Raw genomic sequence first — 14186 nt, 5'->3', positions numbered from 1 at the left:
TAGTTGGAATTCGACGAGGGGGAAATGCTGCTGTTGGGGCACAATTTGCCTCATAGCACACTGCATGCATAAATAGTTAGTGCAGAAAGGTAGACTCAAATTTAGTAGTTTTCTTCCTCATGAACAAATCCCACTTTCACTAAGAATTTTGTCCTGTACTGCATTCATGTCATTTCACGAGCTGGACAACTGGAGTTACTGGTTGATAAACCCAATTTCTATGTTATTGCATTAACCTATGACAGATCAACCAAACTGTGCATATTTCTAGACAACAATGACAGAACTTAATATAAATATTATTTATTTCCCAATACAAAAATCTCGAAACACTACATCAATAATATCTTCAGAGGAGATTTTTCCAGTAATTTTCCCAATTTCTCGTAAAGCTAAATGAAGCTGATGAGCCGCTAATACTATATCTTGCTGCTTAATTTGTATAAAGTAAGAATGTAAAAATTGTATACATTTGTGTAAATGTGATCTGTATCTAGCTTGTGTTAAACTTGGATTACCTGCTAGCGGATTTCCACACCTGTAAATAAAAATTCAATTATATCAAATAAGCTTATAAAATTGTTCACTGACATCAGCAATATTAAAATTAATTTATGACCAAAAAAATGCTGTCAAACAGTTGTTTAAAGATCACCGGAAAGGCTTCATAATTTCTTTAAATAATGCAAGGAAATATGTCCACATATAATTTCCATAAGACATTTAAAATATTAATTGGCCGATGAGAAAGTTCATCGGGATTTTCCGGTGTGGTTTCCCTTTGTCAGTGGTGCAAGTCAGAGGGTCTGACAAGGACAGCTGTCTAGTTGTTTGGATGGGTTAAAAAACCAAGGTCCCGAGGACACATTGGCGTGCACATAAAAGATCCCTTGGTAGTTGGAATTCAATATAAGAGTAGGCCATAGCTCTGCTGTCCAGAAAAAATTTCCCTCATAGCACACTGTATGGCGTATGCTCGTCTTCATTAGCACAGTCAATAAGATCCGTGTCTTAATAGGTATTTGTTTAAATTTTGCAAGATTCATCAGCATTTTTTTAGCTTGACCTGGGCCTTTAAAAAATGATTAACTAATAAAACTTTTATTTACAAGTTTTTGATTCTATTAGTCAGTTTTTCCAGAAATTGTTCTACACCATCCTCTGTAACACAAGAAACTTGTACACTCAAGTCTAACATATTATTACTAAGTTCTTTTATCATATATTCATGATTGATTAAATCTATTTTATTAAACACTACTAAAACATCTGACAGATCTATCTCTGGCTCAGCATAAGGAGTGTTGCTATTGTATTTTATATCACTTTGAACAGATTCTGAACATCTTTCTGTAATTCCTAGTTCTAGCAGATGTTGATTAATAAACGTCTTCAAATCTTTTTTAAATTGAAACTTGGTCACATCAAGAACTATGACTTTAATATCTGCTTGCTGAGCTCTGAAAGGCAAGATATTGAATATACATGTACAAATTATAACTAACATTGAATATTTTGTTTTTGGTGCTGTGCTCATAGACAGATGTTGATAAAAATTTCAACATTCATGTGCAAGAGAACAAACAAAATGAAACCAAAAGATATATCTTCAGACATCACACAAGGATATTGCAAGTAATAAGTAAGACTACTATCAAATTCAGTGAATAGATCTGAGGTAAATGCAAAACAATGAAAAGACAGAATTTCCCATCAATTTATTATTCTAGTATATGTCAGGACAAGGGAGATAATGAAACAAAATACAAAGTCTAAAACATGGAGAAGTAATTGATCGAGTTTAAAACACTATAATTGTCTGAAAAATATATAAAAATAGGTATGAATGTATTAAAGTTAGGGCACTAGCCCTTTTTTAAAATAAAATACAGTAGTTAACAGTATTGGTAATTTGATCAATTCTATGAATTTCTTTTGAAAATGTAAATAGTAGAAAATATCATTTACAGTTCTTGCACAGACAAATAAGCAAGGCCATATTAAATCTGTGGAACTTCTAGAGGTCACAATTTTTATCCGATTTTGATGGAACTTAGAATATATGTTTATATCCCAAAGATCTCGGTTCCTTTTGATATTGATGCATGTCGGATGGTAACATCCTGGATTTTGACACCTGATTGTACGAAAATTCACTTTTTATACTCCCACATTTTCCTGTGGACGTATTATGCCGTCGCCCCTGTCCGTCCGTCTGTCGGTCCGTCCGTCCGTCCACAATTGTTAGTGGACTCTCTACAGGTCACAATTCTTATCCGATTTTGACGAAACTTGAAATATAGGTTTATCCCCAAAAGATCTCGGCTACTTTCGATATTGGCATGTATCGGATCGATACTTCATGGATTATGGCCCCAGATTGTACGAAAAATCAAGTTTTTAGCTTGTGGACCCTATAGAAGTCACAATTTTTATCTGATTTTTTTAAAACATGAAATGTAAGTTTATAACCCAAAGATCTTGGTTCCTTTCGATATTCGTGTATATCGCACCGTAACTTTCTGAATTATGGCCCCTGATTGTACGAAAAATCGCGTTTTTACCTTGTGGACCCTATAGAGGTCATAATTTTTATCCGATTTAAAAAAACATATTATTATATCACCGTTATATCCTAAGGATGGCTGAATTCGAATTTCGTGAAAATTGGTCGAAAATTGACAGACAAAATGGCCGCCGTTTATTCTCAAATAGCGTAAAAATATGGTATATTAAGGTTGTGGACCCTATAGAAATCACAATTTTTATACGAATTTGTTGAAAATTGAAATGTAAGTTTATAACCCAAAGATTTCGGTTCCTTTCGATATTCGCGCATATCGGACCGTAACTTACTGAATTATGGCCCCCGATTGTACGAAAATATGTGTTTTTAGCTTGTGGACCCTATAGAGGTCATGATTTTTATCCGATTTAAAAAAAACGTATTATTATATCACCGTTACACCCTAAGGACGGCTGAGTTCGAATTTCGTGAAAATCGGCCCAAAACTGACAGACAAAATGGTCGCCCTTCGTTCTCAAATAGTGTAAAAATATGGTATATCAAGGTTGTGGACCCTGTGGAGGTCACAATTTTAATCCGATTTTGTTTAAACTTGAAATGTAAGTTTATAACCCAAAGATCTTGGTTCCTTTAGAAATTCACGCATATCAGACCGTAAATTCCTGAATTATGGCCCTGACTGTATGAAAAATCGAGTTTTTAGCTTGTGGACCCTATAGAGGTCATAATTTCTATCCGATTTAAAAAAACGTATTATTATATCACTGTTACACCCTAAGGACGACTGAGTTCGAATTTCGTGAAAATCGGCCCAAAACTGACAGATAAAATGGCCGCCCTTCGTTCTCAAATAGCGTAAAAATAGGGTATATCAAAGTTGTGGACCCTATAGAAGTCACAATTTTTATCCGATTTTGTTGAAACTTGGAATGTAAGTTTATAACACAAAGATCTTGGTTCCTTTCGATATTTGCGCATATCGAATTGTAATTTCCTGAATTATGGCCCTTGATTGTTGGAAAAATCACTTTCTTCTTAGCTTGTTCTCTATCCATCTTTCGAAAATGTGGGCGTATCCTGCCTGGCAGCCGCTGGTTTATCTTGCTCTCCTTTTATCTCTTGCAAAATGTGGGCGTCTGTTGCATGGCAATATAATCTGTTTTATAACTTCCACTCAAGTGAGACGGCAATTATGCCAGAACAGCCCCGGATATTTGGAGCAATGATAGGGTGACCACCCGTCCCACAAAATGCTTCCAAGTCCCGCGCTTAAAACCAGCCAAAATATCCTTCAATTGCTCACATGCAAGATTTCTATACAGTAATATGTGTGAATCTAGTCTTGTGGTAATATTTGAGTATTACATTACCTTTTTTCAAAGATTCGTACAAGTATTTTTAGACCTAAACTTAATCTACAACTTATAATTCTGTTTCTCAACACAACTCATAAATTTTACGTGTATAAAGTACCGAAAAGGAAAATTCCTTCTCAAATATTCATGTGTAAACTTACGACTTGCATGTATTTTAGAGAAACAGACTTGATTTACGAATTATATTGCTTCTGATATTGCTTCTGATCCTGTGAACATGGGCGAGAAATGATGGAAGCATGGACCTTACCATAATATAAGATTCATGATGAAAGGGATTAATTCTTCAATTAATGTGCCGTCCACTACACCAGCAAATTTAATCAAAACTGTATTTTCCTTTGTTCTTTCCATGCCAGTTTGCAATATTTATCATATGTTGAGTGCATATTTTCACCGATGAAAAATTATTGGAGAGATGACAGAAACCAGGCTTCAGTAAAACTTATTAGATATGTGAAATTTAAATTCAATTAAACTTTAAATATTCGTGTCAGCAGTTTCACAAGTATATATATTAAGAAATCGCAGATTATTAGAAGCTGTGAAGTCGAACAAAAAATACCCTCATAAACTCATTAAACTATCTTCAGTTGTTATGCATTCAGGAGAAAATTACAAGTTATCACTACAAAATCAGAGTATTTCAATACCATATTTCTTGTCTCAGATTGCTGGGGATGACATCGCCGGGCTTCTAGTTTCGGGGGGGGGGGGGGGGAGGCCCCTCCTGGCCCCCCCAACGCGATCTTATCATTCACAATATAATTCATGAATATACCTTTGAATTGCTCTCCTGATTCCTTCTTTCTCTATTTCATCTTGACCTATACGTAGACCAGCTGTATCAGATAATAATACTGGATAACCACCTATATTAACAGCTGACTCTACAATATCTCGAGTAGTACCAGCTATAGGTGATACTATAGCAGCTGGTCTCTGACCTATAATATTATATACTATTCAAAAAAAGTAGGGGATATTTGATTTTTAAGTGTTATTAAAGTCACCTAATGAAACTGACGAAGAAACAAATGACAAAATGAAATGAAGTTCACATTCATCGATTTATTCCAAATGATCGTTAGACTAAGTAAGGCACAGACTGACCATTATAAGGGTAAAATGATACCCGGGGTCAAACAGCAAAGTTACCACAGCATCACAACCAAGTCAGTAACGGGTAAATCCTCCTCTGTTTGCCAAACAAGCATTGATCCGACGTGGCATACTCCTAATGAGACGTCTAAGGTCATTTTGGTCCAGATTGTCCCATTCCTGTTGCAACGCAGCAGCAAGTTCTTGGACATTGGCAGGACGTTGTTGACGTTGACGTAACCTCTGTCCAAGCATGTCCCAGACATGCTCGATGGGGGAGAGGTCGGGACTCAGTGCTGGCCAAGGTAATGTGGTGATGTTCTGTTGTTGGAGGTAACCTGTAACGATCCTGGCCCTGTGACATCTTGCGTTGTCATCCTGGAAGATGAAACGGCGGCCATGACGTCGTGCGAACGGCACAACATGGACTGCCAAGATGTTGTCCCGGTAGTACTGGCCTGTAACACGCCCTGCAACAACATGTAAAGCCGTTCTTCCAGCAACAGTGATGCCTCCCCACACCATAACAGAACCACCCCCAAATCGATCATGTCTGATGACGTTAACGTCTTGGAAGCGCTCGTTTCGACGACGCCACACCCTCCTACGTCTGTCCAAAAAATCAACAGTGAACCTTGACTCATCTGAAAACATCACATTGCTCCAGCGTCGATTATCCCAGTGTTGACGATCCCTACACCAACGACGTCTTGCCTGAATGTGATGATCTCTCAAACAAGGGATCACGCGAGGACATCGGGCGCGAAGGTGACCCCTATGCAGTCGATTCCGAATCGTCTGGCCACTCACTCTCACACCAGTGTCTGTTTGAAGACGAGTGCTGATCTGATTTGCTGTGATGACACGATTTCTCAAGGCCAAGGTACGGATAAATCGATCCTGGGCTTGAGTTGTCGCCTTTGGTCGACCTGAGCGTGGTCTGCCCCTACAGATTGTGTATCACGGTATCTGGACCATAGCCTGCTTATGACAGACTGAGAAACATTCATCGTCCGCGCCACAACCGCCTGTGTTGTGCCGATCTGTAGCATGCCAAGGGCACGTAACCTTTCATTTTGGGTAAGCCGACGCATATCAAAATTTGTTTTCTGGTCACTAAAACAATTAAACTGATGTTTCCACCCTGGAATTCAATGCCACAATGACTGTAACATTCAAAGTCAGAGTCGTGCAAATCTTGGGTTGGACCCCCATGATGATCCCAAGCATCACCTGCATTCCATGCGGTAGCTATTGGTGCGTTTGGGCGTCACATGTAACTGGAAATGTTTCTTCTGTTAGGTTCTATAGTGACTTTTTTCGTAGTCATTTGCATATTTTAGTATTATGCCCCCAAAATCAAATATCCCCTACTTTTTTTGAATAGTATATCAATTATATTCATTAAATATCAAAATTCTTTTATTAGTAAATTGTTACATTAAAACATTTGTTCTTTATGCATTCTTCAAGAATGATTCTTGCTATATGTTATACCAAGGAGCACATCAACGATGTCAATGTTTGTGTTTCGGCACTACATAAACACTGATTGTTTTTTTTTTAATACAAATACAAATATGGTACAAGTGTTTTTGTAAAAGATGTAAAATTCAATGTAATTTAAAATATGAAATTAGATAATATTATAGCATAAACTAAATTGCACACCTACACCTGTTTCCTTTCATGTAGTATTCTACATAAGTGCAAAACAGTCCGGTGAACATTGACACTTGCAACTGGAGACAACTAGTTGCCGGCAACTGGGAGCAACTAGCCGCAACTGAGAGGATACAATAAGTTGCCAGTTTGTGTGGATATACGGTACTTGTGACTGAAAAACCACCAGTTGTAAACAGATGCTACTAGTTGCTCGTGTTCTATTTTTCCGGAAACTAAGTTGTACTCAGTTTCTCTAAAAAGGCTGATCTATGCGCATCTGGCAACTGACCGTATCCAGTTTGTATGACCAAGAGGTCACATGATCAGCATTTGTCACTATTGGTGCCTATTCACTATAATATGTATACACTTAATTATCCTAAAAAGAAAGAAAAACTGTTTTCTTAAAAAAGGCTACATACATAGGACTACCACTATTTTTGCAAAATTTCGGCTTAATTCTTCTAGAGCTAGAACAGTAAAAGACTGCCAGATAAAAACAGCACCAAGCGAATTACCTGACAGAAAGACTATGGAAATTTGTTATTATGAGATTTTCTGATCTATTTTGAGCTATTTCTCTATGAGATAATTAACGCCAGGTTTGTAGTAAAAATACTATAATATATGGCTTATCAGTTATCACGCACGAATAAAATTGATATTTTCTAAAAGCTGACAACTTGAGCAGCCATTTTGAAAAAATCGCATGACCTACTGAAGCACCTGTTTTTTTCTTTTACTGATGCCAATGTACGTGCGCTGAATTGAGCAACCAACCAGTTGCTGCCAGTTGCTAAGTTACTTTACTTCCAGACACCAAGTCGATGTACACCATGCTTAATGGAGAAAATATATTTCCCATAAGAATACAGTACAGTACCGTACAGGTATACCTGGTGGTCATTCAAAGCTATAAATGATCAACTAAAAATCACCATACTTACATAATATATTGAGTAAGCTGCTTTTACCAACATTAGGTTGACCTATTATAGCCACATTAACACCAGATCTTAATCGCTGTCCTCTTCTATTATCTTCTAAATGACTTTCTATTTCACCACATAGCTTCGATGTTTCTTCATTTACTATAAAAAAAAAACCCACATATTTCCATAAAGTTTCTCATGGAACCTTAAGATTAGAAGATAACATCAAAACACTATAGTAGTCAGTCACTAGTGGATGATAAAGGTGTACGATTTGGTAATTTATGATGTCAAAAGACGATTTGATACCTAATGTCTTGAGTTAAGATGCGTATATCAATTGTTAAAAGGGCTGGAGTAAAATTCCCTAAGTCCTTCTGCATTGAGAACTGTTTGCCACGGAAGTGGATCTATTAAGTTGTAACAAAAAGACTTTTATAATACCATTATCAATAACATCATGTTCAATATTCTCCTCTTCACTGAAGTCAATATAAGCTTCCACATTGGCAGCACACTACAAAAATTGAGAAAACATTTCATATGTAATATTTTTCAAATGCATTGATATCTGCTGGTTATAGCATTCTTTTCAAACTAACACAGCAGCTAGTACCCCCGTCAGACTGGGATGGCATCCTTAGTGGACGCTACTGCGACGGAAAATGGTCGCAGAGCGCGTCAAGATCGCCATAAGCGTGGTAAAAGCATGGTGGAAACGCCAGATATCGTGCCGTGGTCTCCATGGTCGTGAATGATCGCTGAGTCACAGCGTTTGTTTTAAGCATATTAAAAACAAACGCCAAGGCCATTTTCCGTCGCCGTAGCAGCGCTGTAAAAGCGCCACCCTGGCCTGACTGGGGTATAAGCACACAACTTTTTTCAAGTCTGTAATTTTTGTCGACTGGCATGGTTTCGAATCCCCGGTTGTACGTGACAATGAGTAGGGTCGCCTGTCCAACCTCGTGGGTTTTCTCCGGGTCCTCATGTTTCCTCCCACTGCTAAAGACCCCTACGCGCAAGCGAATTATTGAAATAAAATTAAACCATATGTTAGTCCCGAAATGACCTAGTTTGTGTCGAGTGGACGTTAAACCCCATTTCTCTCTCTCTCTCTGTAATTTTTGGGGACATTTCTCGCGTTGTGTTTACGTTTGGTGGCGACCATGTACATTTTCTGATCGCTGTATGGTCACAGCAGCGTAGTAAGGAAGCCACCCGGTCTGACGGGGGCATAAATTAGCATTTGAAAACTGTGCTGAATTTCAACAGTTTATTCTGCTGAATTGACTTATTTTTGATCCAGAAAAGCTCAGAAAGTATAGTTTCAAGTTAATACACATCTATACATCAATATTCAACTGCACAATAACTGAAATCAATAAAATATACCAAATAAACATATAAACCAAATTGGTTAAAAGTGTAATACACCTATCTTCCACAAGAAGTGGCTACGGCCCTCGACTAATATACAAGTGATACAAACTGCTTCACTTTGTCTCCTTGTTCATCTACTAGTTTTGGAATCTGATATCCAGCAAAACAAGCTCAACAAATTTGAAAAGAAAAACTCTGAAATGCAGAGCTTATACAAGAGTTCAATGTCAGAAATTCTGCAAAAAAATGATGCAAGTTTGAAAAATGTCAAAAACTCAAAGAGCATTTACAAGAAAGGTGGAATATACTACCTCCCATATCTAAACTGTCCGCAAACCTTTCAAAACAGTATATCATTATCTCAGATACATATGTGTGTGAAATAGAATACTTTTGATTGGGAAAATAGGAAAAAAACAAAACAAAACAAGACATATTTAAGATCATATTTCACCTTGATTAGACGTTTTCTCCAGTTCATATAAAGTCGACTAAGATCTCCATCCATCTGACGTAAAGCTTGTTTACGTTGAGCCTCTGTTTCAGCATGTATTAAATCAGCTAATCCATCAACTTCTGTTAAATCTAATTTGTTATTCATAAATGCTCTGTAATTAACAAAAACAATTTCTAAAGAAAATTAAAACGCTTCGTTCATTAAACATGCCTATTCTCATATCACTGAAATTGGTGTCAGTTTTTCTACAAATATCAAAAAAAAAGTTCAACCTTTTTGTAAATTCACCAGCTTCTGCTGTCCGTAATCCTTGTATTGTTGACAGGGCTTCATACATTGCCATGACAACAGCAGGACCACCATGTACTTGAAACTCTGCACAATCTTCTCCTGTGAAACTTCTTGGACCTTGAATATTAATTATCGTTTCAGAAAACTGAACAAAGGGCAAATTGTTTCACCTTTCGTTAACATGCTGGAGGTTACATTCTGTGAGGAACTGAGATTCATTGTAAATAGCCAAACAAGTTTATGGACACAATCTGAACTGTATGTGAGTAAACATAAGATGTTGTTCAAAACATATTAGCATTACTCATTTGTTTATTTACAGAAACTGACAGATCATCTCATATAGTGATATCCAACATGTTAAGTACAGGCCAAACGATTTGCATTCAAGATTTGCATAGATGAAACTATAAAAATGGTGGAACGGCTCAAGTCGTCTTTTAAGTGGGGTTAGGTTATGGATCTAGAGCTTTTTAAGTCTTACATTATTTTACAATAGAACTTTTTTCCTCTCTACAATTTTGAAAAGGTAATCAGACTTTTGTTGGAAAGTTTCTATTGATGTCCAGGATTTCAGTGGTTTGGTTTGATCTTGATTTATTTCTGGGATTTGTACAATGATCATCTTTTTACATTACATTACAGGGTTATGGAATAATAACATTTAAAATCTTATAAGCACTCGTCTGGGTACTGTTTCAACGTAAATGTACGCATGCAATTAAACTATAAACCTTTTACCAGGAAACCATAGCAATAATCCTTTATCAATGGCTTCTAATGACACTGGATTATAGAATTTCATAAGATGTGATTTACGGGGAACTGGTAGACTTTTGGCCTGACTTAACTTTTGTACTGCATTTGATGTTTGTGGTCCGGAGACACGAATAACTGCTACTCCACATTTACCATGACCAGATGATAATGAATATATCGTTCCTTGATTTAACACACTGTTTGATATGCTGCGTATTACAGAAAATGATAGACGTGTCTTTAAAACAAACTTGGTGAAAAACATTATTTCTTTTTCAAATCAAATTGGTCAACTTTATGTAGGCAACTTCATTCAAATGAAGTTCAATGAGGGTATACCACCAACACTGTTTAAGCTGTTCCTTCTAAAATACCAGAGACAAAATATTTATCATAAATGAAATGAAATGGGGTTTAACGTCCTACTGTTCTGCTCTAACTGGGCTATAGAATGATACCAATCTGATTAAAATACAGATCTATATTTCGTTTCGTTTATTTATACTTTCGATGGTCAACACTACATTAAGATCTGACAAGTTGTACTGGTAAGACGTTGGCTCGCTAGCCTGGAGGTCACATGTTCGATCCCTGCATTGGCTGAGAAGTTCATCAGGATTTTCCAACTTGGTTTCCCCTTGTCAGTGTTGCAGGATGGAGGGCCTGACAAGAACAGCTGTCTAGTCATTCGGATAGGACAAAAAACCAAGGTCCAGGGTACACATTGGCGTGCACGTAAAAGATCACTTGGCAGTTGGAATTCGATATAAGAGTAGTCCATAGTGCTGCTGCCTGGGCAAAATTTCCCTCATAGCACACTGCATGGCATATGCCTGTCTTCATTAGCCCAGTCGGAACAGAACAGTAGGATGTTAAACCCCATTTCATTTCATTTCCATTGTAGATTATGTATACTTTAATTATGGACAACAAAAGGGTGTATCATTTACAATAATATAAAACTGCAACACAGGCTATTATGATGTGGGGAATGGCTTCTTCTTTATTTACAGTAAGTGGCTTACAGGTATAATATCACAGCATATAGGCAGCATGGTAACTTGTTAATAAACAATAAGACTAGTATTTTAGGTTGTGCACTATTGTCAAAATCATTTTATATTTATTAATAAATATGGTACAGTATATAAAATAAAACATTGGCTGGCATGTGTTCGATCTCCTCATAGTGTAAGAATGAAGTTACTTTTGTAGTCTTAAATTTAAAAGACCTTATGTCAAGTTATGTACACACAGGGCACTAATTACTAATTATGTATATTCCATATCTTCATTTATATGTAAATCCTAAACCATGATTCAAATTCAATTCTTGAATGCAAAAACGGGAATTATCCTAAACACTCGCTCAAATTAAACCTTGCTGTTGATTAACTCAATTAACTGATCCCAGCTAAGGACCAGCTCTAGAGTATAAAATAAAGACCTAAGATGAAAGCCCCTAAAACGAAGATCCCACTTTTTTGAATGCTTATTCATCATCAGTTCATCTTAGCATGTCTATGAAAGTTATGTCAAAATCATGACATACTCATACTGTCAATGGTCATACTGCAAAAAACAAATGCCTCTTTAAATTTAATCTTATCTTTCGACAAAAGTTTCGTCTGAAAACAGACGGGAGAATTTTTACTCGCGCGATTATACATTGGACATTAACGATAACATAATTTGTTGATGAAAGGATCCCCAATTCGTACAATGACCTTATTAATTGATTTGTCTTAACTCCGAAATCTTCGGTCATGAAAACATCAAGCATGGTTTGTGGGAAATCCCGATATTGCGATATTGACGTCACCGGAAGTGTGGGAATCCTTGTTTGTAAACAAAGCCATGTGACTTCGGTCATTCTGTCAGATGACTTCTTATCACTATCACAAGATGGCTTTCGCATTATCCACTATGAAACTGTCGGATATCATAGAACGATCTATTCTGGTATTTATTCATTGCAAAAGCAAAGTTTTTATAAAGAAAATTAACTACAAGTATTATATATATTGTTGAAAGTTTTTATTGTGGAGATCTCGTATAAAAAAAAAAATTCTCTCCGATTGTGGATTTAGGGGAAAAAAAAAAAAAAATAATAATAAAAATAAATGGGGAAATCAAACAATATTTTTAAAGGAACTAAATCGGTTTTCTTTGTTCCCTAGAACTGGACACTAATGGGTCGCAAAACATATAATAATGTAATATAAACGAGGTACCAATATCTGACCATATAGCTATCTACATACTATAACCTGGGATGTGCTCATACATTCAAGGTACCGGCCGAAACCAATTTTAAATGAAAGAGTACATCTCACCGAGTACGAAATTGCCCATAACAGACGATTTTGGCCCTGGGATAGCCCAAACTGACACCCTAAATAGGGACCCCAGAGGGCTTGAAAAAAGATTATATTCATCCATTCGAGGTACCAGTTGAAACTAAATTTAAATGAAAGGGTATATCCCACTGAGTACAAAAAAGGCCCTAACTGATGATTAGGCCCCTGGGATGGCCCAAAATGACACCCCAAAGCTGAGGGAGGGGGGGGGCTTAAAATGGGTTATACTCGTACATTCGAGATACTGATCAAAACCAATTTTAAATGATTGGGTACATCTCACCGAGTACGAAATTGTCCATAACAGACGATTTTGACCCTGGGACGGCCTAAACTAAAACCCTAAATATGACCCCCCTGGGCTTGAAAAAAGGTATATGCACACATTCGCGGTACCAGTTGAAACTAATTTTAAATGAAAGTGTACACCCCAATGAGTACGAAATTGCCCATAACAGACGATTAGACCCCTGGGACGGCCCAGACAGACACCCCAAAGCCGAAGGGAGCCAAAAATAGCTAGCTTCCATTAATCTTAAATTTGTTTGATAGATAGGGTGCATACCCCAAGCTTCATCCCGCTGGTGTTGCCACTTGATGTGATTTTGATTTAGTTTTGGTATCTTATAATTTTATATATAGTCAGTCACCACAGGTCTTGTTTTAAAGCATAATTCATTATTTTATAGTATATGCTGCAGTTCTATAGTGTTAGTCTTTGTTTTATAGAAATGGTTCTAGACGCCCTATTTCACTCACAAAACTCGTAAATCCACTTCGGGGGGGGAATTGAATATGACCGAATTTGTGTTAAGTGGACGTTAAACCCCATTTCTCTCTCTCTCAAATTGCAAATCCCATCTTAACCTCTAAGCAGATAAACCATCCGAATCATTAGACTGCCCAAAACGACCCTAGTCACATGAATAACTGTGGCGTCCCCAAAAGCTAGTGTATTGTTGTACAACACGAAAAGTTATTCACATAAGTCAGGTTTTACAGGCACATGTCCCTTTTCTCTAATTTTCTTCAAAGAACTTGTGTAGTTAATATTTAATTGTACCAAGTTAACCAATATTTAATAAAGCGTGAACATTTCATTTTCACTCATTCTATTGATCTTTCAAAAATCCAATTTTCAGATAATAATTGTCATCCAACAGTAAGGGGTATATATTGATCAGCAAAAATGGATTATTTTCAACTATTAAACTAAATATTGTTCTGGAGTTTATAATCAGACTACAGAGTTTTGTATAGTTAATTAATTATTTTGTGTACAAATAAATGGGATAATTTTACTTGGGCATTCTATCAGAAAGATAAGGGATGGAATGG

General features: G+C 36.6%; 1 protein-coding gene across 6 annotated transcripts; it reads right to left on the bottom strand.

Annotated features, from left to right (window-relative positions):
• Nucleotides 1-287: 287 nt before the first annotated feature.
• Nucleotides 288-12305, bottom strand: LOC126818562 (tRNA modification GTPase GTPBP3, mitochondrial). 6 transcript variants are annotated; one of them, XM_050546016.1, is made up of 9 exons: nucleotides 12216-12305; nucleotides 10471-10853; nucleotides 9711-9846; nucleotides 9436-9589; nucleotides 8046-8118; nucleotides 7617-7760; nucleotides 4685-4850; nucleotides 1110-1460; nucleotides 288-538 (listed from the first exon to the last, which is right to left on the bottom strand). In XM_050546016.1, exons 2-9 carry the CDS (start codon nucleotides 10751-10753, stop codon nucleotides 304-306), a joined length of 1542 nt encoding a protein of 513 aa, XP_050401973.1. In that variant the 5' UTR covers nucleotides 10754-10853; nucleotides 12216-12305; the 3' UTR covers nucleotides 288-303. The 6 variants fall into 6 exon arrangements, with proteins under 6 accessions (XP_050401973.1, XP_050401972.1, XP_050401977.1 ...); XM_050546015.1 differs by having other exon boundaries at nucleotides 12041-12274; XM_050546020.1 differs by lacking the exon at nucleotides 10471-10853 and having other exon boundaries at nucleotides 11439-12274.
• Between the last annotated feature and the right edge of the window lie 1881 nt (nucleotides 12306-14186).

Source organism: Patella vulgata, chromosome 4, assembly GCF_932274485.2.
Source record: "Patella vulgata chromosome 4, xgPatVulg1.2, whole genome shotgun sequence".
Classification (NCBI taxonomy): Eukaryota; Metazoa; Mollusca; class Gastropoda; family Patellidae; genus Patella; species Patella vulgata.
The sequence above is the reverse complement of the archived record's forward strand: the minus strand, read 5'-3'. Positions and strand labels throughout refer to the sequence as shown.